At 42.4% G+C, this 26,548-nt stretch overlaps 1 protein-coding gene across 5 annotated transcripts in view; it reads left to right on the top strand.

Annotated features, from left to right (window-relative positions):
• PLXNB2 (plexin B2) overlaps window positions 1–21,669 on the top strand; it is a 323,177-nt gene extending 301,508 nt beyond the window's left edge. For all 5 annotated transcript variants that reach the window (XM_035128378.2, XM_035128377.2, XM_035128379.2 and 2 more), the window contains 10 exons: window positions 1,650–1,806; window positions 2,557–2,657; window positions 3,496–3,580; window positions 7,264–7,418; window positions 8,973–9,133; window positions 10,402–10,549; window positions 12,826–12,890; window positions 14,404–14,479; window positions 15,886–15,960; window positions 19,166–21,669. In XM_035128378.2, the coding sequence (XP_034984269.2) occupies window positions 1,650–1,806; window positions 2,557–2,657; window positions 3,496–3,580; window positions 7,264–7,418; window positions 8,973–9,133; window positions 10,402–10,549; window positions 12,826–12,890; window positions 14,404–14,479; window positions 15,886–15,960; window positions 19,166–19,270 (1,128 nt within the window). In that variant the 3' untranslated portion in view covers window positions 19,271–21,669. The remainder of the gene's footprint in view (window positions 1–1,649; window positions 1,807–2,556; window positions 2,658–3,495; window positions 3,581–7,263; window positions 7,419–8,972; window positions 9,134–10,401; window positions 10,550–12,825; window positions 12,891–14,403; window positions 14,480–15,885; window positions 15,961–19,165) is intronic.
• Window positions 21,670–26,548: the final 4,879 nt, after the last annotated feature.

Below are 26,548 nucleotides of genomic sequence, written 5' to 3'. Positions count from 1 at the left end.
ATAACTGTTCAAATCTTGACAGCTTCAAGGGGAAAGGGGAGGGATATATTTTAATAAAAGAAAAATAAAACAGCATGGGAAAACAGTCAGCACTGCTGTTTTGAGCGAACAGAAGAGTGCAACCAAAACTCACCCCATACCTCAGTCTTTTTTATGCTGTTATAAATATATGGCATGTATTAATATACATACGGAGCCTAGGACATCTTGGGTCCAGAATGCCTTAAGGACTCCCCTGAGCCCTTGTATCCCAGCTTGAGTGCTGAGAACATCCAGAAGGAGCCCTATTGGTTGTCCACCATGTTACAGAAGCCCAGCCAACCTCAACTAGAAGTTGGGTGTTTAATGTCACCATCCTGTGCCATGGAATACTTTTCTAGCCAAGATTTGACGAATGACTTCCAGTCCTCACTTGAAGCTGTTTATATTTTCTTGATTGGACATGTTAATGATTATTTGGGATTTTTAACAGTTTTTTTTATTGAATATATTGTATACCCCCGTGGTATTTTTCATGAATTGGTAGTATATAAATACTTCTATAAATGAATAAAAATAAAGAGGCTGGGTTTTTTGTTTTACTATTTGATTGGTTACCAATATTCGTGGGTTGGCCCAAATACTGTCAAACTCCAAAAGTTTACTTAGGGACCCATCAAAACCCTTTTGGAGTCTCTCTCTCTCTCTTTTCTCTCAATCTATTTTTCTACCCCACCAGTTCTGTTCTGCTTGTGCTGAATAACCATTCAGCATTGTGTCTATGGGTGGAAGACAGAAAATAAACATATTGCCACATCTATTTTCTTGGTTATTAGAATTGCGTGCTTTCCCAGTCCTTTCGGTCTGAAAACCAGAGGACCCTAATAGCAGGAAAAGTAATTGCTACCAAAGTAAATTACCAGCATTAATCTACCATACCATTTAATCAGTAGTCCTATGAGAACAGGAATGTCTCCGGAAACAGGGGGGGGGGAATATATTTCCAACAACTGTCCTGACAAGCACTTTCTCTTTTGTTTTGACAGTGCAATAAATTTTTAAAATGTGAATTTCTTCTGTTTAAGAAATTCATTATTTAAGCAGCCACAGGTGGTAGATAGTTCTAATAACTTGTATCTGTTTGAAACCTGCTTTTAATAAGCCAAGATACAGAAAGACACTGTATTGAAGAAGAATATCCATTGAAGGCTCTTTTCTTTATACTCCGAATAGGGGAAATGGGGTGGAGATTAAAACGGCCCATTCACTATTTTTCTTCTCACTTTGTCTTTTTTTCATTTACAGGTAGGTAGCCATGTTGGTCTGACGTAGTCGAAACAGAATAAAAAAATTCCTTCCAGCAGCACCTAAGAGACCAACCAAGTTTGTCATTGGTATGAGCTTTCGTGTGCATGCACACTTGGTCTCTGTCATTGGTATCTGAAGAAGTGTGCATGCACACGGAAGCTGATACCAATGACAAACTTAGTTGGTCTCTAAGGTGCTGCTGGAAGGAATTTTTTTTTGTTTCTTTTTTATGGAGATGAGGGCATACAAGGTTTTGTACAGGTGTCTAAATTTTGATCTTTTGGAATTAATAAGTAAGTACAATCGTTGATTTTTTTCCCCCTTGTCTAATTTGTATAACCATGTTATTTCCTATTCTTCAGACTGTGAATGTGATTGTACAAGATGAAGGCACAGAATCCGTACCTGTAAAAGTGCTCAACTGTGATACTATTTCGCAAGTAAAAGATAAGATCATTGACCAAGTCTATCGAAGTCTGCCTCATTCGCATTGGCCAAAGCCTGATAGTGTCGTTCTTGGTATGTTTCGGTTCTGCTTGTTTTATTAATGCCATTTAATAAATACATTGGTGTCAAAGAGGATACTAACAGGAAGGACCTAGATTGAGCAAGCTCTTGTACTCTTGTTCTTTTATATTTGTATTAATAAATTATTTTAAGTATTGACCTACAGTATATGGAAAACCTTTGGTTTAGAATATTTCAGACCTATTCACAAATAAGTAATCCAACGTAATAGTCTATAATTCGGCTTAGTTGTCAACGGAACAAAGGCCTGTTAACATACAAACTATATACTGCTTGGTTGTAAAACAACACCTCAAACGGTTAAGTGATCAAAAGTAAGCTTACTCATCATGACTAACAAACAGAAATGTCTTAAAGGAACTGAGTCTTAATAATTCTGTACATGTATTCTGAAAAGCTGGACCCTTAAATAAGCTGTTCACTTTTCTACTTGCGTTATGAGTCACTGTTCAAGATTTTGACTATTTTTACAACACTGTTTTTTGGGAGATGTGTTTTGGGGTAAATTACTGCATGCAAACCAGTTTCGCATTTTTCATATTTTGTTCAGGAGATGAAGATGATTTGTTTTTCTTTTAAAGCAGGGCTAATTTGGGGGTAGGGTAGAGAGCAGATATTGGGAACCTTTGCAATGCTTCAGTGGTTTACCAAATGGAAAACTCATTTCTGATGTGAACTATGTTTAGTTGCACACCGATACAATATACAATGTATTATTGTTTTCTCATAATTGCTCCTCAGAGTGGCGTCCAGGCTCTACTGCACAGATACTCTCAGACTTGGATTTAACGTCCCAAAGAGACGGCAGGTGGAAACGCATCAATACCCTGATGCACTATAATGTAAGGAAGTTGTTAGTTGATTACTTTTTAGTAACACACAGCTTTTCTTTAAAAAACTGGCTGAGACAATGTGTACTCCTTCTCCTGTCAAATCTATGAGTAGATCTTTTCTGTTGCCTTTGTAAAGGCCAGACTATAAATCCTAAAAGGTTCCAAAAATACGTTGACATTTGCTGCAACTGGGCGATTATGGAGTGCCTCATCAGTTAGGAGGACAAGATGCAGCCTCTTTTGAAACCAAGGCATATTCTTTGTTCAGGATAAAAGTCAGCTTTGTATGTTGCCAGTACTCAAGACTGACTGTCAATTATGCCCAAGGCAAGATGCGTTTCCAGTAACACTTTCATACTTCACGAATGCAATGCATCTTCTCTGCTCTTTAGTGAGTTTCAGTTTCCCGTAGTCAAAGAATCTGAAAGATTGGATTTCAAGTGGCATGGTGGGTTTTTCTTATTATTTAAAAAAAATAGTCACTAGATTATAACTCTTGATTCTCTGACACAGCATCTTTCCCAGCTCACTTCAAAGCTGGACACAGTTTCATGTACACAAATGAATGTACACCTGGAGTGCCCCTTCCATTATGAAATGAAGGAATAAATCTTTTTGTCTGCAAGAGCTCCATGTGGACATCTGAACGAACAATTTAAAATGATGTAGGAAAAGGAATGAGTTCGTGAGGGATAGTGAATTGATTTTCACCCACCCACCCACCCACCCACATACACACGCACACACACACATTGTATACACTGCTTGAATAGGAAGTAGATGTTTTGCAGAAGTAAGATTTATTTTGGGTGTTCTTAGCGATTCCCTCCTGTGTATTTTCTTAAAGGTAAGGGATGGTGCTACTCTCATCTTGTCAAAAATGGGGGTCTCCCAACAGCCAGAAGACCATCAGCAAGACATGCCAGAGGAAAGTGAGTATGATCTGTTGCCCCTCTTAAGGCTCCAGAAGAGCACTCAACGTATACCAGTGGGTAATGCTAATGTTGCCCTGTCCTGATTTGGCCCCCATGGCTAAAGCTCTATTTTGCTATGCAGGAACAGAGTGATTTCGTGATTGCCAATAGTACCTTGTTAAGAGATCATTCTATTACTTAACATAAGTCCTAAGGATATTGATTTTTTTAGTTAGTTAGTTAAACTTTCTCTTTGCACCAGTTCTGCCCATTTTTTACCATGTGCTTCCTAAACAATTCAGCTGCAGCATTCAGATATTTGCATGCTGTTCAATGGTCCTGCCCTTGTGGGGTTTTTTAAAAAAAACATTTAGCATTATTACTATTTCATATCGCTTTCTTCAAGAGATATTCCACTGGATATTCATTCATGGAACTAATTAGAGTCGTTCCAGTTTAGTATCATCAGTGCTCAGCATCAGACACTTCTAGCATTCATTAGGCCCATGATAGAATGGGCTAGAAATTTGTGCCTACTGTATGTAAAGGCACTCTGTTTTTGCCCATTTGGTTTTTGAAGCTATTAAAATATCACTGAAATATTCAGCATTATGAAGACTTGGGCTGTGTCAACTCCTGGGGACTTGCAATGTGTCTTATGCGAAACTGTGTTGATGGGCATTATAAGCACACCTGCGCTAGCAAAGGTTGTGCCAACCTAGGCTGAGGGGCAGGAAGTAGGTGTGGCTTCTAACTACATGTTTTCCACAAGGGACTTTTATTACTTCCTATGAGAGTAAAGGAAAGACATTTATGGAACTATTTATGCAGAATTATGTCAAGGCATCTCCTTGGATTCAATGATGATAGGGCCGATCCTGATTTGGACTGTCATAAGTCATGCCTTTGAGACATGCATTATTCTTTAGAGCAGAGACTACACGATTCCTCTGGTGGTATGGAATTTAAATGCACAACTTGTGCAGAAATATGCAGTGTGTTTTGTAATGCATCCCAGTGGGTTCCCTGTCAATGGGAAGCAGACTAAGTTTTAAGCCTGTTGCTCAGATAAATATTCTGCATTTTCAACATCTGTGTTTTTTTCTGTGTGGGCAAAGCCTAGAATATTGGGTATTAGCATTCATACCTTATTTGGGACCCAATATGATGAGGCTTTTTGTCCTCTGGCTCCTACCATGACAGGGAACAAGTTGGAGAGAGGGAACTCTCTCTAAAGGTTCTTTGGAGTTGGTCTGTCAATAGCATTTCAGTTGTTTGAGGAAAGCAGTTGCCTGGTTGTTGTTGTTTTTATGTGTTACTGCTTTCTAAATGTGGTTGCTTAAATGCAAATTGATAAAAGCTTTCCAGAATTTGTCAAACAATTTCTGGGTTACATAAATAAAATTGAAAACGAAAAAGTAGGTTTCTCAGGTTTGTGTATAGATGCACAGATGAAAATATATCTTGAAACTAAGAGGCCCTTTGAACCAGGATCTACTTAGCGATAGACTAAAAGCAGGAAATTCTGATAACATGTATGCCGGGAGCTGTATCAGGTAGCAAAAATGATCTATAGAGTTTCAAAGATGAAGGCTTCCAACCACTCAGTGCCCCTTTTTTTGCACAGGAAATAGCTTTCAGGGGAATTCTGGAAAGGCAATATTTCTTTCCTAGCTAATGTTTCTTTTCATTAGTGCTTAGGTCTCTTAGAATTATCCAATGCCAGCTTGTTTATTTGGAAAGCTATAAAATGTTAGAGAGCCAGTGCAGAGCTAGAGCTTGCACTGACAATGATTTGTGGAGTTCTTTGTTGCGTAAAAAGAGAAGAAATGTTCCCCCACCCCCACCCCCCAAAAAGCAACATGCTGTTATGAGGCCTGAATACAGAGCGCACCTGCCAATTTTACAAAATAATAATAATAGTGACTTGAAAAGGACTTTTGTATGCTTAGGTTTGGCTGTTTTTACTGAAGCCATTTCATATGAACCTAGACTTTTTAAAGTTGATTTCCACTAATAATATACAAAGAGAATGGGTTTACATCTCTTTCCAAAAAATGTGGAACGATGTCCAAATCCTTTAGAAATAATTCTGCTTTCTTTTCTTTTTCTTTCTTTCTTTCTTTCTTTCTTTCTTTCTTTCTTTCTTTCTCTAGACAGTGATGTGTTAGTTGATTATAAAGTCTAGAGAATTAAGTGCAGTAAAATTTTGCATTGCCAAATGACATGATGGAACTCCCGTGGCATTCCTATTCTTTTCAGTGGGACTTGGAAAGAAATTAGGTTGATTTATCCCAATTTTTTATTTTTTATTTTATTTTATTTTCCATCTCAGTTCACAAATAAAGATTGGTTAGTCTGGACTTTCATCAAATTCCTTCTCCTGTCAATGCTCTTTATTACATTGGCAGTAATAAGCAAGTATTTTGTGTAGCGCTTTAGGGTGCTCAGAATGCTTCACGTACATTACGTTAGTAGCCTATCTCTTTGTAAGGAAGATTGATATTATCACCGTGTTGTGTACTGTGATTCTGAGAGAAAGCAACTTTTCTAATGCCATCTGATACGAGATTTGAAGAGGAAACTTGCTGGCATTTCCCATCACAACAGGTCTCCGTAATCCAGTAGCAGTCAGTGAAGTGGCCCAGATGGCGTTTACTGTTGGAGTGTTGTGGGTATCAAGCAGTTAACACTCTGTGCTAGGTGGAAATGCTGACTCAGCATCATGTGATGAGTCAGCATCATGAGAGTGGGGAGCTGCCTCATTGTATAGCCAGCTTGTATAAAGAGGTATGGTTGACTTAAGACAGGCGTGGCAAAACTTGGCCCTCCAGATGTTGTTGGCCTACAGCTCCCATCATCCCTAGCTAACAAGACCAGTAGTCAGGGATGATGGGAATTGCAGTCCCAAAACATCTGGAGGGCCGAGTTTGGCCATGCCTGACTTAAGAAGCCTGCTTTATGATGTTGCAAGACTGAAACTGGAATAAAGCCCTACTTAAAATACCGCTTGACTCCCGGGTGCTTCATGTGGGGCTTCCTTACATCACAACAATGGGCAGCTCAGCACTGCTCTCCCCATGCCTCTCTACAACAGACCAACATCTCAACCTCCCTGGAAATGGTTAAAATTTGAAAGTATGCCTAGTAGGGAGAATAGAGTGAGGGAAAACGCACCCAGGAAGGGAAGGTTCTGACACGCTAAGATAGAATTTAGAGTTATGCAGAATTTTGATGCACACATGGGACAAGCAAGAAGGGACAGTTTCTACATCATATACATAGATATCGCTGATTGTGCCACGCTTCAAATCCCATTAGATAAATGGACAATTCCTTATTATTGCTGGGAATAGGAAGCTCCCACTCATATGGAAGCCTGTGCAGGAGTTGCAATTCTGCACCGGAGCTCTAGTAGACTGCAATTGTGTTTTAAAGCATTGTTTTTTATAAGGTTATCTCAGCTTCTTCGCTTTGGCAAATATGACCTGAGCAAGTGTGTTGAAGAACAGCATCAGCATATTTGTTAGTTCAGCACCTTCATGTTTATGAAATGCAAATAATATTAATTACAGGCAACTAAATATGCAGATTAGCCACAGTCCTCTGGCACATGATTCATGGCATGGCAATTGGTGCATGGCCAGCGAATTTAATTTTAATGTGATTGTTTTGAAATGTGTCGCTTTTGCTATTTTCAGGGCGTGCATTGTTGGAAGAGGAAAATAAGATCTGGCATCTAGTTCGGCCGGCAGATGAAGTTGATGAAGGCAAGTCAAAAAGAGGAAGCATGAAAGAGAAGGAGAGAACCAAAGCTATTACAGAAATCTACCTGACGAGACTCCTCTCTGTGAAGGTAAGATTGAGAGATCAAGTTAATTGTCATCATCTCTAGAGGGTACTCTTAATTTGAGATGTTAAGTGTAAATAGTAACTTGGTGTGTGGAATCCTTCTTTAGGGCTCAGATTTAATTTAAAGAGTTTGTATTTTTAGTTACTTAAATAATACACTTTGTGTTTATTGTCAGAGACATTAGAGGTGGAAACCCAGGATTGTCTTCACAAAGATGCTTGCTATTGGCCATCACATACAACAGTTGAAACATGACAATTCTTGAGGCACCTCAGAGCTAGTTAACTTATTGTGCTTTGATTTTTCACAGAATGAGGAAGTCACGATATTTCCCAAATAGTTTCTGTGATGTATAAATATTTGCACAACACGTACCAGCCGCTGTTCTATTTACCTGCACTGACACTACGCCTCTCCCCTTTCATGCCCCTGTCAGTGGCTGTGCTTCTCCTCCTCCTAACATTAAGTGGCCTGCTAGCTTGTAAGCTTCGAGAAGTTAAACGCGATACAAGTGTGTGGTGAGCTCAGTGCTGTTCTGTGTTAAACTCAAAGCATAACAAAGCCAACTTGACATTTAATTTGCATTTCTGCCTCTAGTAGCCTTAAATGTGAGCTGTCCATATTGACTTCCACGGTTGCCACCATCTGAAAACATCTGGCTGGTGGGGAAATATGTTCTGCAGATCGCTTGAACTTCCTTAAAGCAAAGCTGTGTGGAATTAATGAAACTTTAAAACACAAGAGCTCTGATCGATTAGAGCGGACCCTTCTCTAGTCCAGCAACCTGTTCTTATGGGGGCCAGCCAGATTCCTATTATTTTTATTATTTTTATTATTATTTCCATACTGCCTTCATTTGAAAACCTCAGGGCGGTTCACAGCATAAAAATACAAAATAAAAAACCAAAATGAATACTTATAAACAAGAACCATACAAACCCATAACCCACCCCCTCCCATAAACACATTTATATCCTGTGGCAAGCAGGTTGGGATCTTGCATGCTCTGCATAAGATTAAAATCCAAAAGTAGTTTCCTCATGTTAAGGCACGAACAAGAGACTATAAACGCAAGGCTTTATTATAATTAGGTTACTAAATCACAAAAGTCCCTGCCAGTAATTACCAGAATGTATCTGGGAAGCATAATTATAAGTGCATTACTCTGCTATCAGTTCCCTCCTATACTTGTCCATCTATTTCAGAGTTGGGCTTTTTGCATTCCCTGAGCAACAATACGGAAATCACCACCTCTTTAAAACAGAGTAGAGAATTGTGTTTCCGGAGCTCCCTGGACCATTTCTTATGGCTGTTCATTTCATGTTGTTCATAAGAGCATTTACTACCCATTTAGAGATGAAAAATGCTGCACTTCAAGCTATTGTGATTCCTTGGTCACTAGGGACGGACGCCTGTACAGATGACTATAAATCAGTTTAGAAAGCATTCTTGTAAATTTGAAATAATATCCTTGAAAATGCTACACTTGCACTATAACCTGAATTTTTAATGCATGTATGTATGCTTTCTCCCCCCCACCCCTTAATTCTCCTTCAGGGTACACTTCAGCAGTTTGTAGATAACTTTTTTCACAGTGTACTTGACTCAAAGCATGTTGTGCCACCAGCTGTGAAATATTTCTTTGATTTTCTTGATGAGCAAGCGGAAAAGCATGATATCAAAGATGACGATACTATCCACATCTGGAAAACGAACAGGTATGAACTTTCAGGGTTCAGGGGGAGAAGTGGCTGAAGAAGGCAATACATTCATTCACTAGCAACATTGCTTTTTATTGCTGTAAGCCAGGGCTCTCTCTTTACCAGATGTGGAAGGGAAAAGTGCCGCATTTCACTCAGAGCTCTCAGCAGAAGCTCTGTATGTGTGTGTGCGCACTCGCACACATGCATACCCTCCAACATTTCTCTGGTGAAAATAGGAACGTCCTATTCTATTATTTTTAATAATAATAATAATAATAATAATAATAATACCCTGCCCATCTTACTGGGTTGCCCCAGCCACTCTATGCGGCTTCCAACATATATAGAAACATAATAAAACGTTAAACAGTTTAAAAAAACCTTCCCTATACAGGGCTGCCTAGGTGTCTTCTAAAGGCTGTATAGTTACTTATGTCCTTGGCTCAGGGGTCACATAACTCCATACCCTCCAACATTTCTCTGATGAAAAAAGGAATGTCCTAAGGAAAAGTGGGACATTCCGGGATCAAATCAGAAACCAGGATGGCTTCTGTAAATATGAGACTGTCCTGGAAAATGGGACACTTGGAGGGTCTCTGTATCTATCTGTCTATCTGTCTGTCTGTCTATAATAGATGGTTCCTGGATCATAACCACTGTTTCAAGCAGCTGCTCTTTATGCTTATATTGTCCAACCACAGTCCTCTAAAACTAGGGCAGCAACCCTTAAAATGAAGGGAAACACCAGAATGCCTTAACAAAGCTGCTGAGGGAGAAGGATGAAAGCTTTAAAACACAGCCAGTTGCAAAGTGTTCCCAGCCCTGAAAAAAGATAGGTGGGAGGGCAGAATATGTAAGAAACTTGAGAGAGATATGTGGCAGCCTTACTTTTCAGTGTTTACAAGGATGATTTCCCTGTTCTTCCTGAATCTGAGTTTTCCATTTGAAGTGATATACCCCAACAGCATGAAGGTTAAAGGATCTCCACTTCAACTAAGTAGTGCCAGCCTTATTGTTGCACAGGACTTGCCACAAAGGAATACAGCTTTGCTAAATACTCATTCTTGGGGTTCTGGGGCATGTAGCAATGAGACTGCCGTCTGCATGCAGAAGCACACTGTGGTTACTGATTCACTTAGTGGCTCAAGCATATAATCAAACTGAAAATAATGTTGCAGCAATTTTAAGCAGAGCAATCTATTTTGCTTGCCAGGGCCTCATTTTCTACACTTTAACTTCACTCCTTAATAAGGGCCTGCATTATTTCTTTGCTTTCTTCACAGCTTGCCACTTAGGTTCTGGGTAAACATACTGAAAAACCCCCACTTCATCTTCGATGTTCATGTTCACGAAGTAGTGGATGCTTCCTTGTCAGTCATTGCACAGACTTTCATGGATGCTTGCACAAGAACAGAGCACAAATTAAGCAGGGTAAGTGTTTTACATTCTGCTCTGTGTCTGCGCGTGAGGGAGAACGTTTTAAGTACATTATGATAGACAAAGCAGTAATCATAGAAGATAGTGCATAGATCAGTTCATTTTGCCTTTGCTTGTAAAGATGATTATATTGTTTTGAAGCTTCAGCGAAAGTTCAATGTTTAATCTCTAGTGACACATTCAAAAGAGTTGTTTTCTATTGCTTTTAGAATAACAGCTGATTACTGTTTGCAACTTTTTTGTCTATTGAAGCTGCAAGTTGGTTTTTGAAACTTAATGGATGTCTCTCCTATCATCCTGTTCACAGCACTATATCCACAAGGCCTGCTAGCCTTGGTACCAGCCAGAGGGGCACATTGTGGCCTGTTCGGCCAATGAGGCAGACCCTTGAGGTGCTCTGCATTCGGGGTGTGGGGACAAGGCAGTGTCAGAGCCCTATTTAAAGTCTAGTTGGCCTTCTCACCACACCCTCTTATTCTCTTTGCAGCCCCTGCCCTCCCAACCTATGACCTGTGACTTATTAGTCACTTCAGGCCTGAATAGGATTTTTTTTGCTGTTCAACTTTGTGGGGGGTTTTTTCCACCTACCTGCGCTGAATAGCTTGGCATTAGATGGCCTGCTGTGTTTTTAACTAGATTCATCTGGTCTTTGATTCAATTATTTTGGCCAGTTAGGCCCAGGAAGGAGAATAGATGTATTTCAGCCTGGAGACACCTCCCTTCCCCCCCCTTTTAGGCACGTTTCAGGGTCTTGGACTGACCTGAAGCAATTGCGAATGGTGCCGCTTGGCTGCCCAGGGCAGCACCCCCTGGGGGCGGGGCGTTGCTCCACAACGCGCATGCGTCCTGATGTCACAATGCATGCACCAGGACGAGCCAGGATGGACTGCACATGTCCGCACATGCGCAGTCCGCCCAGGTTGGCACTGCTGCTCTGCTCAACCGGCGGCACTTGGCCGGCGCTCTGCTTCAGAGCAGTTTGCCAGCCGGCAACCCACTCCGCAGCACACTCTGCTTCTTCCTGCCCCCACCCTGCCCCCGCCAGACTGGAGCTAGGGGCGGCCCACCCCCTTCTCCTCTCCCTTCCTAAGCGCCTGACCTGAAGGCTTACTCTCTGAGCTCTAGGGATAGAGGCTGCCTTTGAAGCTAAACAGCTTCACCATATTTGGCAAAAATATAGAATAGTGATAACACATGCTGGAGGTGCCACAAAGAGGTGGGAACATTCATACATATTTGCTGGCAATGCAAAACAATCAAGAAATTCTGGGAGAAGATCTACATAGAAATGAAGAAAATATTGAAATACTCTTTCAAGAAAGACCCCAAAATATTCCTGCTAGGGATGTTAAGTGACGAAATCAAGGGAAAAGATAGATGTCTAACAATGTATGCAACCACATCTGCCAGACTTCTTATCGCTAAAAACTGGAAAAGTGATTAAATACCGAATGTAGAAGTTTGGCAGATTTAATTGATAAGATATCAAAATATGGCGAGGAAAACGGGAGAAATTAAGGGGATATCAGAACAGAAAATTGATAAAGATTGGAAAATGTTTAATGAATATATGGTAAATTTTGTGGAAAACGCTAATCTCTTAGCAGACAGGTGAAGGGCTCAAACAAAGTAAATAAAAATGAAAGGAAATATGTAAACAGGTATACAAGGGAATTTGGAAACAGAAACAGAAATAGAGAAGAGGCTGGAAGTCATCACAGGGTGGAGGGCTGGTAGGGGGTTTTCTTTATTGTTTGCTAATATTCTTTAATATATAAAAATTTTCAGATGAAAGTATAGTATAATGAATGAATAACAGGTTGGGTGTATAGATTGATACATTTTTATTTTTATTTGCATTTTTTCTTTTTTTCCCTGTATTTTTTTTCATGTATGTTTGTATTTTCTTACTTTTGTAATATATGGAAGGAAGATCAATAAAGGGGAAAAAACTAAAAAAGAAGAAGCAGCTAAACAGTTTCATTGGCCTGGAGCTATGAGATATTAGGGGGAGAGGGGAATAGCATTGGCCTTCCTCCCAACTTTCATGCTGTGGCCTGAGATTGGGATGCAGTCTGGACAGCCATGACTCTGGTTCCTCTGGCCTTTTAGCTTCACATATGACAAAACTGACATATACTCACAGTCTGCTTTCCAAATGTTATGGTAGCGCACACACTTTATTTAAATCAGTGCATTTTCTACAAATTAATCTCTAACGCATCAATTGCACTTGAACACTCAGCTCTGTGTATATCATCTTTTCCCAGGATTCTCCGAGTAATAAGTTACTCTATGCAAAAGAGATCTCGACGTATAAGAAGATGGTGGAAGAGTAAGTAGGGGGGGAGTGTTATTGTACCTGGGCTTTTGTCACCAGGAAAACAATTCCATTTCATCATCACTTCAGAACATGCTCCTTAAAAAATATTCCATGTATTATACTGACTAGATAAAAAATGAAGTGGTAAAGATAGTGGTAACATCTAATTGGACAATGGAGGGATGCATGGTCTGTCAGTAATAATGCTATCCTTCACAATGGCCTTTTCCAACCTGGTTCCCATGCACAATATTGCAGGTTTGATCCCCATATGGGACCAGCTACATATTCTTGCATTGCAGGGAGTTGGACTAGATGATCCTCAGGGTCCCTTCCAACTTGATTATTCTATGTGACTACAACTCTCATCAGCCATAATGGTTGGGACTGATGGGACTTGCAGTCCAAAACATCTGGAGGGAAGATTGCTATATACTGAGAGTTCCAAGAGGAGTAAATCTGAGGGCAAAGACAGACTTATAATTCACACATTCCCTAAAAGATTTTTAAACCTTTGAACCTGGGGTTAATTTCGTGGCTTTTGACCTTTAATTTTTCAGTCTAGTCTTCCCCCCCCCCCCATCCCCTTTTCAAATGCAGTTTTTATAATGTCCTATCCAGTGAACTGTACTACAGAAGTTGAAGAAAGAATGTTGAGAGGTATTTCACAAGTGCTAAATGTCCTGTAGCACCTTAAAGGCTTAACAACTTTTTTGTGGCATGAGTTTTCAAAGGTCTCTGGTGACATTTTTTAAGCTTGATCATTGGAGCTGTCAGTTATACTTCGGCTTGCAAAAGCTATACTTTGGTGTGTTTTTAAATTCAGTATTAATGATGAAAGCAGATTTGGGGGATGGGTGTTTGCAAGATCCTTCATTTAGAAGTCTGTTAAAAAGGAAGGTGAAAATATACACTCTACTCCAGGTGTAACACTTCCTAACTTCCAACTATTTCTGACTATAAAGTTTAATTCCTCGCCGAATACTTCTAACACTGCAATGTTATGCACAGCTACACAGGACTAAATTCCATTTAACTCAGCAGAAGCATTTGTGGGATCAGACTGTAAGAAACACTGAGCATTTGCTTGGCTGCGCCTCTTTTGCCAGCCTTGGCATTTCTCAATAATGAGGCGGGTAATCCCCATAGTTCAGTATACTTGTTGAACATGACAGGATTTGGGCAGCAGTGCAGAAGCAACCATGTGCATTGAGGCACAATCTCATCTGTTCAGATGCCCACAGAAAGTTTTGCTGGTTTGTGCTAAGTTGTGCGGTGTGTGTTTCCTTTCGCTCATGGGTTGTTGAAATCAACGGTAGCAGCGCTTTGATGCATTAAGCCAATTGTGTGTATAAGCACAAGAGATGCAGATCAGATCATTTCATACGGAAATTTGCAATTTCGTGAGCACCTCTGGTGGTGATGTAGTTATTAGAAAAATAAAACTGCTACGAAGCATGAAGGCATTTGTAAAATGATGAACTGCATCAACTAAAAATTGTTTTCTGGTTGATTTTTTCCCTAGTTATTACAAAGGTATTCGCCAAATGGTACAAGTGAGTGACCAGGACATGAATACACATTTAGCAGAGATTTCTAGGGTAAGTATCAAATTGGAAACCTTACTTGGGGAATACAGTGGAACCTCGTGTTACAGAGGGGATCCGTTCCAGAGGCCTCTCCGTAACACGGAACTGACACAAGCTGAAGTGCTGCGTCTGCGCATGCGCACGGCTTGATTTAGCGCTTCTGCGCGAGTGGCAAAACCCGGAAGTAACCCGTTCTGGTACTTCCGGATTGCCGCGGGATGCAACACGAAAACACGTAACCTGAAGCAGATGCAACATGAGGTATGACTGTAGAGCAGGCATCCCCAAACTTTGGCCCTCCAGATGTTTTGGACTACAATTCCCATCATTCCTGACCACTGGTCCTCTTAGCTAGGGATCATGGGAGTTGTAGGCCAAAACAGCTGGAGGGCCGCAGTTTGGGGGGTGCCTGCTGTTGTCATTTTGTGCTCACGTCCTATTAGAACTTCTGCCTGCCCAATGGAATCTTTTGAATTATTTTTCCCCATATGATTATGATATATTGCGTTGCTTGTGAATTATTGATTTTAAAGGATGCTCAAACATTCTTTTAGGGTGATTTCCCCCCCCCCCAATGTTAACAAAAGCGATGGGATTTCTAATAGCTTAGTTGAATAAAACAGCACAGAGGAAAAAAGGCTTGTGGGGAAAGAAGTTACAACCATAGATTCAAATTGGGTTCATTCAGGGAATTTACATGTGGCATGTCCACAAGAATAATTTATAATTCAGTTCGTGTGGAGGCTTCGGTATCGTTTCCTTCACTCCAGTTGGTTAAAAGACATCGTAAGAGATTGCAAAAGGATGAAACTCACAAGGAACTTGTGTAAACGTCATCTCGTGTTTTTTATTGGTTTAGATGGCCTTAACGGGGCATCAGCCATATTTACAGGGGATAAGGCTGTCAGGGGCTATTCATCATGATGGCACTATGCCTCTAAACTCCAGTTGCTGGTAACTATCAGCAGGGAGAGGGCTATTGTTCTCACCACTTGGCTTGTGGGCTTCCCAGATGTTGGCCACTGGTTGGTGAACTAGATCAGCTTTTGGTCTGATCCTACAGCACTCTTGTGTTCTTTGGAGCATTTCCCCGCAGGACCTATATACACAACTGGAGTCAACCTGCTCCAGACTAAGACTACTGCTTACCCCTTTCTATGATGAGGAAAGCAGCATAGTTGGCTGTAACAAATCCAGCAGGAGACCTTGACGTTGGGGGGAGGGGTGGTTTCTGAAAATTGTCAGTTTCACTTCCTCACCAAGCCAGACAGCTATTAAAAGATTTGCGTACCAGTGCTGGGATATGGAAAAGGGATTTACATCGTGTCTGGTGCTCCTATATATATTTCATTGGAGTTCTTATGCAGCCAGGACGGTGCCCTGACGCATTCCTTTTTCTTCTTTTTTTTATTTAATAGGCACACACAGACTCATTAAATACCCTTGTGGCTTTACACCAGCTCTACCAGTATACTAACAAATACTATGATGAGGTAAGTTTCCACTGTCAGAATGGTTTTATTATGCTGTAAAAGGGTCACCACAGCAAGGAAAAAGAGCCAACAGGCTAACAGACTTTGGGCACATGATTTTCTAGCTTACCTAGTGCTTGGCTTTTACTGGCGCTATATTTCTTATACACGGAGGTTGGAGGGGCAGGTTGGTGCTGACATCTTTGGAGTTTGCTTAGAAGAATCCAAAATACTGGTAGTGCTGATAACAAAGGTTAGCCAAATTAGTGAGGTAGAGCTGGGGGGAAAAATCACATCTGGCAACCAATAGTACTTGGGTAGATGAATCTAAAAAGCCCGGGGCACAATTTTTCAGAGCCCTCTGGTGGCTCATTTACCAGAAGTAATGTACTTGGCATAGTCTCTGGCAGTCTGTACTCAATTCTAACCAAACTAGGCCTCCTAGAGCAAAATATACATAGGAGGCTTAGTTTGGTCAGAATTGAGTATAGACTTCTGGAGATAATGGTAGACAGACCACACCACGGTAGCCAAACGCCTGGAGCCTGACAGGCTCCAAGCGTTTGACTGCTTTTGCCCATGCAGGCCCACCGCCTCTTTCCTCCTGAACGACCACCCCAGGAGGAAAGAGGCAGCCAGGCAAGGCTGCCTCCACCCACACCCGGCTGCCAGCTTGTGTGAGCCAGAGACAAGGTGGGGGCTCCTTTAAACTTCTCCATTGAGGGGCATGCAGCCACACCCACCTCAATGGAAAAGTGTGGCTGGGGAGTGGGAGCACTTTAATGAAGCCCCCACCTCGCCGTGGGGTCGGGGGCTCTGTAAAACTGCTTGGCTGAGGCAAGGGCTGCAGTACGCTCCTCAGCCAAGCAGTTTAAAGAAGCGGGAAGGAGGAACAAGCTGTATCATGCCTTGTCTATGCAGTTTCCTTTTCCCTCCGCAGTGGTATGAGGGCAGTGGCGGTTTCACTCAGTGGTGCCTCGCTAGACGAATGCCCTGCTAGACGAAAATTCCGCTTAACGAAATGATTTTCTGATCGGAGGTTGCATCGCTATACGACAGGGATTCTATGGCCACCGCTTCGTCTTGCGAGCGTGGCCATAAAAACCTCTGATCAGAAAATCAGGGCATTCATCTAGCGAAAGGGGAACCAGCTGTAGCAAGGGAAGAAGGCAAAGGAAGATCAGCTGAGAGCTGTCAGTGCCTCTCAGCTGATCTTCCTTTGCCTTCTTTCCCTGCTACAGCTGGTTCCCCTTTTTGTGTTCCGCTAGAGACCAGCGGAACACAAGGAGGAACTAGCGGGGGAGGAACTAGGTGTCCGCCCGCTTGCCTTCGCCGAGAAAGCCGGGCGCCTTCTCAGGGAACGCAAGCGGGGGACACCTAGCCCACCCGCTTGCGTTCCCTGAGAAAGCCGGGTGCCTTCTCGGCGAAGGCAAACGGGCGGGCTAGGTGCCCCCGCTTGCCTTCACCGAAGTTACGCTCTGTGTGTTCCCCCGCCGCCTCTCGCCCCGCACCACCGGCACGGAGGGCAACTTCGGACGTCTCCAAAGTTGCGTTCCGTGTCGGTGGAGGCAGGCGGGAGGCGGCGGTGGAAGAAGGTGTTCCCCCGCTGCCGCCTCTCGGCCCGCACCACCGGCACGGAGCGCAACTTCGGACATCTCCGAAGTTGCGTTCCGTGTCGGGGGAGGCAGGTGGCGGCGAGAGGTCTTCCCCCACCGCCGCTTCTCGCCGCGAAAAGCCAGCATGGGGCTTGGCGGCGGTGGGGGAAAGCGGAGGATCCTCCGCTCCCCACCCCACCGCCCAACAGAGCGCCCCCCGGAGCCGAAGTGCGGCGCTGCGGGGGCTGTTCGGCATTTGCCTTCCCCAAGCCAAGGGGGAGGCAAACTGCGAAAAGCCCCCACCCCGTCCGACAGAGCCGAATCCGACGAAGCTTCTGAAGCTTAGTCCGATCCGGCTCTGTCTTTGGCAGCAGCGGCGCTTGCTCTCTTGGCTCTTTGGCAGCAAGCGCCGCCACCAGTTCCCCCGGAGCCCATAGGAACGCATTAATTGACTTTTAATGCATTCCTATGGGAAACGGTGCCTCGCTAGATGAAATTTTCGTAGGACGAATTGAGTCCTGGAATGAATTAATTTCGTCTAGCGAGGCACCACTGTATCTTTAGTGACACCTCTGCCGCTCCTGAGTCCCTCTGCCTCCAGCTCATGGCTGCAGTTTGTGTCTCCCTAAGCGTGCTGGGCACTGGAGGCAGAGGGACTCAGGAGTGGCCACGGTTTCTCCAACGTTATACCACTGAGTGAAGCTGTCATTGCTGCCTGCCCCTCATACCGGCATTATATTGATAAATCACCCAGGCCTACACACTTCTAGCAACTATTTGTCTCTTGAAAGATCTCAGGACTATTAGTCAAAGAGAGAGAGACTGGCTTACTGTGCTGAGCTTCATACTGGGCACCATGATGTTGCAACCGTTGGCTACGCCTGTAGCAGCTGCCTTCAGAGCCTCTTTAAAGAGCTTTTCCGCTTCCACGATAGTTGTCGCTTCCTCTTCGGCCAAGAAAATATAGGCAGGGGCACACACCTATCAGTGAAGCAACAAAAGCAATAATCAGTAAGACAACCTAGCTTACCATCAGACAACAAAAGTTCAGTATCCACAAGCTATGAAGGAGCATTCCCTATTTCTGCCACGCTTTTTAAAAATTTATTGGCTAGTAATGATGCTCATCTTTGAATAGTTACTTAGAGATGGACAAGGGTTTGCATTACACAAGGCATTTTTTTAAAAAAAAGGAAATGGCTTGGCTCATTTCCCAACCAATCTGAATGAACCCCCCCCCAATCTGCCCCTGCAACTCAACAGTCAAGAGTTGCTTGCATTTAAATGGTAGCTTCAGGCAGCCAGGACAGAGCTCTCCTGGCAGTGGGAAGCATTTGAGGGTTATGCAGGCTGCCCGGCAAAGTACCCCACCACCCACAGAGGATCCTTGGGACAAGGAGATGACTCTGCAATGGTAGGCCTTCCCCCTCTCTAGTGATCGTTGCCTCTTTAATCTCCACAATTCTGTCTTAATAAAGCAATGTGGCTTCTGATCTACACTTCGAAATAACACCCTTCAAAATCCATGAGATTTTCCTCCACGTAATATATAGCTGAACAGGCCTATGGCTGTGAAAACTGAAGCTGTGTGTCTTGCCTGAATCCTGATTTTTTTTTTCTTCTTCTTCTAGATCATAAATGCACTGGAAGAGGACCCAGCTGCACAAAAAATGCAGCTTGCTTTTCGATTACAACAGATAGCAGCTGCTTTAGAGAATAAAGTAACTGACCTTTGATTTGAAAGCTGCAATAAAGAAGACTGATCTGGATGTGTAAATTCATTCTTCCTGATAAGGAAATAGTGTTCTATTTTTTAATGTGTAATTACAACTTTAAATGAAAAACAAAAGATTTTGGGTTTTTTTATAGCAAAGCTGTAATGTAAAGAGTTTTTACTGTAAATTATGCTTCTAATTAAAATCCTGTGTTGTGTGTAAATGAATTTTCAATGGGAAATGAGGGAAGTCCTCTGGGGTGGGGAGGGTAAAGTTATAGCTCATTTAATCAAATAGTACAATCTTGAAGCATCAGCATTTTTAGAATTCATTACGCTAGTTAAATTCACTACCTATAGCATTCTTTATACTTTTTAAGCAATATGTGTACTAGAAAAGTAATAGCATATTGGAAAAATTAATGCAATATCCCTCTTTTAATTTCAGTAATTGGAAATAGATTTTCTTCTTATTCTTTTTTTAATAAAAAATAAATCCAGTTGTCCTGTGTTCTACTCATAATGAGTAGAACGAAAGACACATTTGCTATGACTTTTTCTGTTTAAGACATTGCAGTGGGTTTGGTACTATACATCTTTACATATCTGAAAACCAAGTGCTAAAAACAGTGGTTGTGACTGTTTCCCTCCTACTCACTTTGCCAGGGCCAAAGTGGACAATACTGTAGATTATTTGGGATGGACTGATCCTTTAACTAGGAAGGTGCATGTATGTCCCCCCTAAGAGCATAAATCTTAACCACGATGTATGAGTACTTTTGCATGGTACTTTTGCATGGTATTCAGTGTGCAGAACATGCGAGGTACCTAACGTCCTCAGTACGCCAAGATTACCAGGTACTTCCAAATAACTAATACCGGTCCAGTGCACCGCTGGCAAAGCAACAGCTGGGAATGAACAGTGATTTTGTCTAGGTTTCAGCCAAGTGATTGTTCACACTTGTTGACACTGTTGCTGCCACATGAATTCTGAATCACACACTGAGGGAAAATATCCTGGGAAGAGCCTGTGTTCAGCCAAAGCAAAGCCGGTTTTGGGCTGCATAAAAGTGCAATTTGATGCTTTTGGGGTGGGGGGAGGGGAAGCAAGGGAATGGTAGCATATCACAATTACCCAAGACCCAGAAACATCTGGATCTGGCAAGTTTGTAGACTTCCCTACAGAGTTGCAAGACTATCTCTTATCATCCCCAATGGAAAGTACCAGTGGCAAATTCTAATTTGATTCAGAAATGGTGGCAAATAAAATTGGCCTTTTTCTTTTTTAAATGATAGTTTTATTACATATGCTAATGTGCCTTACTTGTACTAATTATATGAATCTGAATGGTTTTGTAAAGAGAATCGTATCAAAAATATTTATGTGTGGTTTGATGACTTTTTTGTGAGAAAATTGACCAGCAGAATGCCTGTAATTAGCTTATTGCCAATAGTGTGCAGTTTGACATGATTCAAGTATGTATATCTTTTGTTGGAATGGTTCATAGGATTTTTAAAAAATGAATCTTCACACTATCCAAGGGATGTTGTTATTTGGTTTTTGTCTGTGTATGTTTTTAAAGGGGGGGGGGTTGGAATCTGTGTTGTTAATGTAAAATACTCATTGTAAGGAAATCCTGTGGCCCGTCTAACCTAAACACCACTTGAGCCTTGGAATGCTGCAATGGATGGAATAATCATCATTAACTTAGCTATGGAAATTAAAGTAACTTGTCAAAGATGTATTGTGTGTTTACAATATTAGTCAGCTTCCATGCCATTTGATAAAGCTTGGTACGTTATCTTAAATTGCTATGTTGCACAAAAACAAAAAAAGCAATCTTTGTTAGATTCATTTTTCACCATACTTCTGGGGCAGTTCATTTAGCACTGCCATCAAAACGCTCATTATCTTTTGGTCTTGCTCTGGTGTTTTCTGTCCTGTGACACCTTAAACCTGCTTGGCTCTTAACACAGTAACAGACTTTCAGTTTGCTACCTCTCTCCCTGTACTGGAGTTATCCAAATTTGTTGCCTTCATGTTCATCGTCAAATGTATCGGTAAGTCTCTTCCCAATTTCTTTTGGAGCAAGTCACTAGCAATGTGGTTCTCATGGCTACTGTGGAAGTAGTTTTTTAAAAAGGGGGGAGGCAGTAACAGGGTGTCACTTTTCATGTTTTTCCTTTTATGTTAAACATTTGCTTTCATCTGTATGCGCTTCCTCAGCACACCAGGAATGTAAGGAACTCTGAATAGTTTGAATCAGTTTTACCTAAGAATTCTGTGTCAAATTATGCCTCTATACTTGCCTTCTGTCTGATCAGCAAAGGTATCCAAACTTGCTAATCTGTTTTATCTTGTCATTATTTGTAAATCCTGTGAATTGTAAATCAAATACAATTTTTTTCCACAAAGTGTAATATCTGAATTGTCTAAATATGTTCTTCAGACATTTTAAGACTGAACTGAGAGGACCTGGGGATACAGTGTATCGTGGGTTTGTTTTTCCCCAGAAGTCTTCCCCTTTTGTTTAAAAGGTAAAGGGGAAAGGGACCCCTGACCATTAAATCTAGTCGCAGACAACTCTGGGGTTGTGGCACTCATCTCGCTTTACTGGCCATGGGAGCCGGCATACAGCTTCCGGGTCATGTGGCCAACCATATGTTTATTCTACTTGGATCCAGTTATCATATTGCTGTGCACTGTTAGCTGCTTTGGGGGCATTAGTTGCTTTAAAGAAGTAGAATAAAATTGTAAAGAAATAAGTAAACCTAGATGACTCCCCAAGACAGGTCACTTCTGGCCAACTCTTTGCTTTACAAATTAATAAGAGTGATTTCCCAACCAGTCACCATCATCATCTTGTCTATTTGCCACTACTCCACGATGGTGCTCAAAGAGGCTCACAGCATATCAAATAACAATAATAAATGCAACAATTTTTTTTAAAAAAAGAGTAGTAATGACAGATAATCAGAATGTCAATAAATAAATAGGTAAAGGGACCCCTGACCGACTCTGGGGTTGCGCGCTCATCTCGCATTATTGGCCGAGGGAGCCGGCGTATAGCTTCCAGGTCATGTGGCCAGCATGACAAAGCAGCTTCTGGCAAACCAGAGCAGCACATGGAAACGCCGTTTACCTTCCCGCTGTAGCGGTTCCTATTTATCTACTTGCATTTTGACGTGCTTTCGAACTGCTAGGTTGGCAGGAGCTGGGACCGAGCAACGGGAGCTCACCCCGTCACAGGGATTCGAACCGCCAACCTTCTGATCAGCAAGCCCTAGGCTCAGTGGTTTAACCACAGCGCCACCTGGGTCCCAAATAAATAAATAAACCCATATAAAAACAATGCAAATAAGCTAACCTGCCTTAACAGCTTAAAAATAAACAGGAGAGAGAACAATATCCAAACGAGGAAATAAAATGGCAACATACAACATTTGGGGTGAGCGGGGAATGTCACTACAGTTGTACCTTGGAAGTCGAACGGAATCTGTTCCAGAAGTTTGTTTGACTTCCAAAACATTCAAAAACCAAGGTGTGGCTTCTGGTTGGCTGCAGGAAGCTCCTGCAGCCAATCAGAAACTCTGGAAGGCCCGTCAGATGTTCGGGTTCCAAAGAACATTTGCAAACCAGAATACTCATCCGGGAGCCAAAATGTCTGAGTACCAAGGCATTCGGGATCCAAGGTACAACTGTATTCCCAAAGGAAGCTCATCACAATTAACTTTCATGCATTGTATGGTGGCCTGATCTCCCAGCTTTCACCAGGGTCTCCTATCTCAATCACTTCCCAATCTCTCGCCTGGGGAGGTAAAAATGGCCAGTCCTTCTTCAAGCCCCACATACCCTCACAGTTCAGAAGCTGCAGAAGATCTCATATACAAATCATTGCTCCTCCACAGAGAAAAACGGTGTATTTATTGATTGCAAGCCCCCTTTACAATAATAGCAGGAGACCAGTGAAGGACAAACAGCCTCACAGAAGCAAGCAACGGACCGATCATGCTCAAGTGCATCCCAGAAGTAACATGAGTATTATAATCCTGATGCTCCTTATGTGTACATTAGATCCTGAAAACCAGTTATCTGATGCAGCCGTGAGATTAGCATGGAGTGGGGGTGGGGGAGAGCTCAGCATCACAGAGGTAGCAGCAAGGAAAGATCCAGAAAGTCCTTATTAGTCTGTCTGAAATCCCAGTTCTAGATTTGGGGCTTTAGTACAAATACAGTGGTACCTCTGTTTAAGTACACAATTGGTTCCGGAAGTCTGTTCTTAACCTGAATCGTACTTAACCTGAACCGAACTTTCCCACTGAAAGTAATGGAAAGTGAATTAATCCGTTCCAGACGGTCGATGGAGCACTGAAACTGAAGTGTACTTAACCTGAAGCGAACTTTCCCATTGAAAGTAATGGAAAGTGGATTAATCTGTTCCAGACAGGTCCGCAGAGTACTTAAACTGAAAGTACTCAAACCGGGGCGTACTTAAACCGAGGTATGACTGTAGCTGAAAATTCATATTAGGACCCTGCCTATATTAAAAAAGGTAAAGGGACCTCTGACCATTAGGTCCAGTCGTGACCGACTCCGGGGTTGCAGCGCTCATCTTGCTTTACTGGCCGAGGGAGCCGGCATAAAGCTTCCGGGTCATGTGGCCAGCATGACTAAGCCGCTTCTGGCGAAACCAGAGCAGTGCATGGAAACGCCGTTTACCTTCCTGCCGAAGTGGTACCTATTTATCTACTTGTACTTTGACGTGCTTTCAAACTGCTAGGTGGGCAGGAGCAGGGTCCGAACAACGGGAGCTCACCCCAATGCGGGGATTTGAACCACCAACCTTCTGATTGGAAAGCACTAGGCTCTGTGGTTTAGACCACAGCGCCACCCGTGTTCCTATATTAGGCCAGCTGAAATGCCCCCAAATAGTGTGCAAGCTTTTGAGTTCTTCAGAACTCTTAAATCAGATAGTAAAGGGGGGGAAAGGTAAAGGACCCTTGGATTGTTAAGTCCAGTCAAAGGCGACTGTGGGGTTGCGGTGCTCATCTCACTTTCAGGCCGAGGGAGCCAGCGTTTGTCCACAGACAGCTTTCTGGGTCATGCGGCCAGCATGACTAAACTGCTTCTGGCACAACGGAAACACCATGATGGAAACTAGAGTGCACAGAAATGCCGTTTACCTTCCTGCCGCAGCGGTACCTATTTATCTACTTCAGTGTTTCTCAACCTTTTTTGGGCCACAGCACACTTGTTCCGTGAAAAAAATCACGAGGCACACCACCATTAAAAAAGTTTTAAAAAATTAACTCTGTGCCGCCCTATATTATAATTATGACTGTAAGAAACACTTGCCAAATATTGCTTTCCGGCGGGTTAGTGATGTGTATTGGCGGCCGCCAGGCTCGTTTGCACTGAGCTTTGGGAAAGAGGAGGAGAAATATTGCTTTCCGGTGGGTTAGTGCTGTTATTGGCGGCCGCCAGGCACGTGACAATGCAAATCGCCCTTCTCGTCGCCGCACGTTGCGGCACACCAGCCAGCGTCTCGCGGCACACTAGTGTGCCGCGGAACAGTGGTTGAGAAACGCTGATCTACTTGAACTGGCATGCTTTTTGAACTGGTGTTGGTAGGTGACAAAGTAGGAAGGGTGGGAGAAGACTGAGAAACTAGGTATGTTTTAATATGAATGTGAATTGGAATTTATTTATATGAACAATGCATTCAGTATACTGCCTCAAGTTTACTGTCTTTACCAATTTTAAAAAAGAAACAGGAATAAATAACAGCATTTACTTGGTTTTTTTTTTGTGCCCTTTATTTCCCTCTGTCCCTCCTAAAGGTAAATGACAATCAACAATTCAAAAATAAGAGCAATTGGAACCTGCAATAATCTGAAATAAGGATACTGTACTGCTAAGTTTGACCTGTACAGTGATCTTGAATGAGAGGGCAAATATATTCCCAAATGAAAGGAATGTATGTCAGTTGTTGTCCTGCCTACCCATACCCAGGCACTGCTGGCTTCAAAATGGGCAATCTTAAAGGGGAAAGAGGGGGGTGGGGTGGAAAGCCCAGTAGCGCTTAACAGAATTAAATGGCTCAGCTAACATCTTTCTATACAATCTGTGGGAGAAATTGCTTTTTGAATCAGAAGTTTTTCTTTAAAGAAAATAAACCTCCAAAGTACTTATCGGAAGAAGGAGAGAGATGAATCGTTGGTTAGGCAAGAGTACAGTAATAGTTCCTTTTCTAAAAAGCTTTATATAGCTTGGTTTTGATGAGGGGAGGGCAATACCTCCAAGCCACACGCTGCGTTTCTAAAATCCCCTTTTCGCTCTTCTAATTCCGAACAATGTTTTGGTCTAATTTAATTCTTCTCGAAATTGAATGTTGAGCAAAATGGTTCTCTCTTCTCCCCTCCCCCTCCCTTTTCCTTCCCCTTCTTCTTTTTAAATCTAGTGTGTAACAAGAAAGAAGCGAAAGAGGGAGAAAAGTGTTCCTTTGATACTCTTAATCTTTTCTCTCCTGTGGCTTGGCCTTATTCAGCACAAGATCACACTTGCGGCGGTTATGTGGCCTGAGTGCCATTCCCTGGGATATTAAAAAAATATGTGTTTTCCTGCAGCTGCGTCTAGGCTTGTGGTGGCCGCGGCGGCAATGCCAGTTGCAAAGCTGCCTCAAGGGTCTTTCTTGGAATCTCATTGTAAATAGGTCTTGGCCGGTTCTCTTGCTCCTTTCCTGCTGTTAGATTGTGCTCTGATTTGCACCTTTATGAATCTGGAGCACCTGCTGTACAAAGAAACATTCTCTTCCTGAATCAAAGCTGATGTGTGTAGCCTGGTGCCAGAGAAAAGAGACAATTTTGACCTTTATGGGCAATAATAATAATAAACCGGGGCGGGAGGGGAGGGTGTTAGTAATGCAGCGCTAGCAGAAATATGTGTTGGCAGTGCAATAGCCTATCCTGACACAACCCAGAAGGGAGGAAGTAGCCTTGGTGCCAGGGCAGAAGGGAAGCGATTAGGTGAGTGTTAAAGGGAATGGAAACTGAGCGGTTAAAGTGCATAAGTGCATTGCAAATTGGTCACTGTGCACATTCCCCAGGCCTCATGGAGAATGCACACATACATGAAGAGGGAATTGCATGTTTCCTGGAGAATGTGCATATCCTGATTGAACTTTGTGTGATCTCCTGCCGTGATGCATAATTCCCATCATGATTTGGGATTTGTGCATATTTCAACGGCATTACATTATGCATAATCTGCAGTAGGTCTTGGGGAATGTGCATATTTCAG

Source organism: Zootoca vivipara, chromosome 10, assembly GCF_963506605.1.
Source record: "Zootoca vivipara chromosome 10, rZooViv1.1, whole genome shotgun sequence".
NCBI lineage: Eukaryota > Metazoa > Chordata > Lepidosauria > Squamata > Lacertidae > Zootoca > Zootoca vivipara.
The sequence above is the reverse complement of the archived record's forward strand: the minus strand, read 5'-3'. Positions and strand labels throughout refer to the sequence as shown.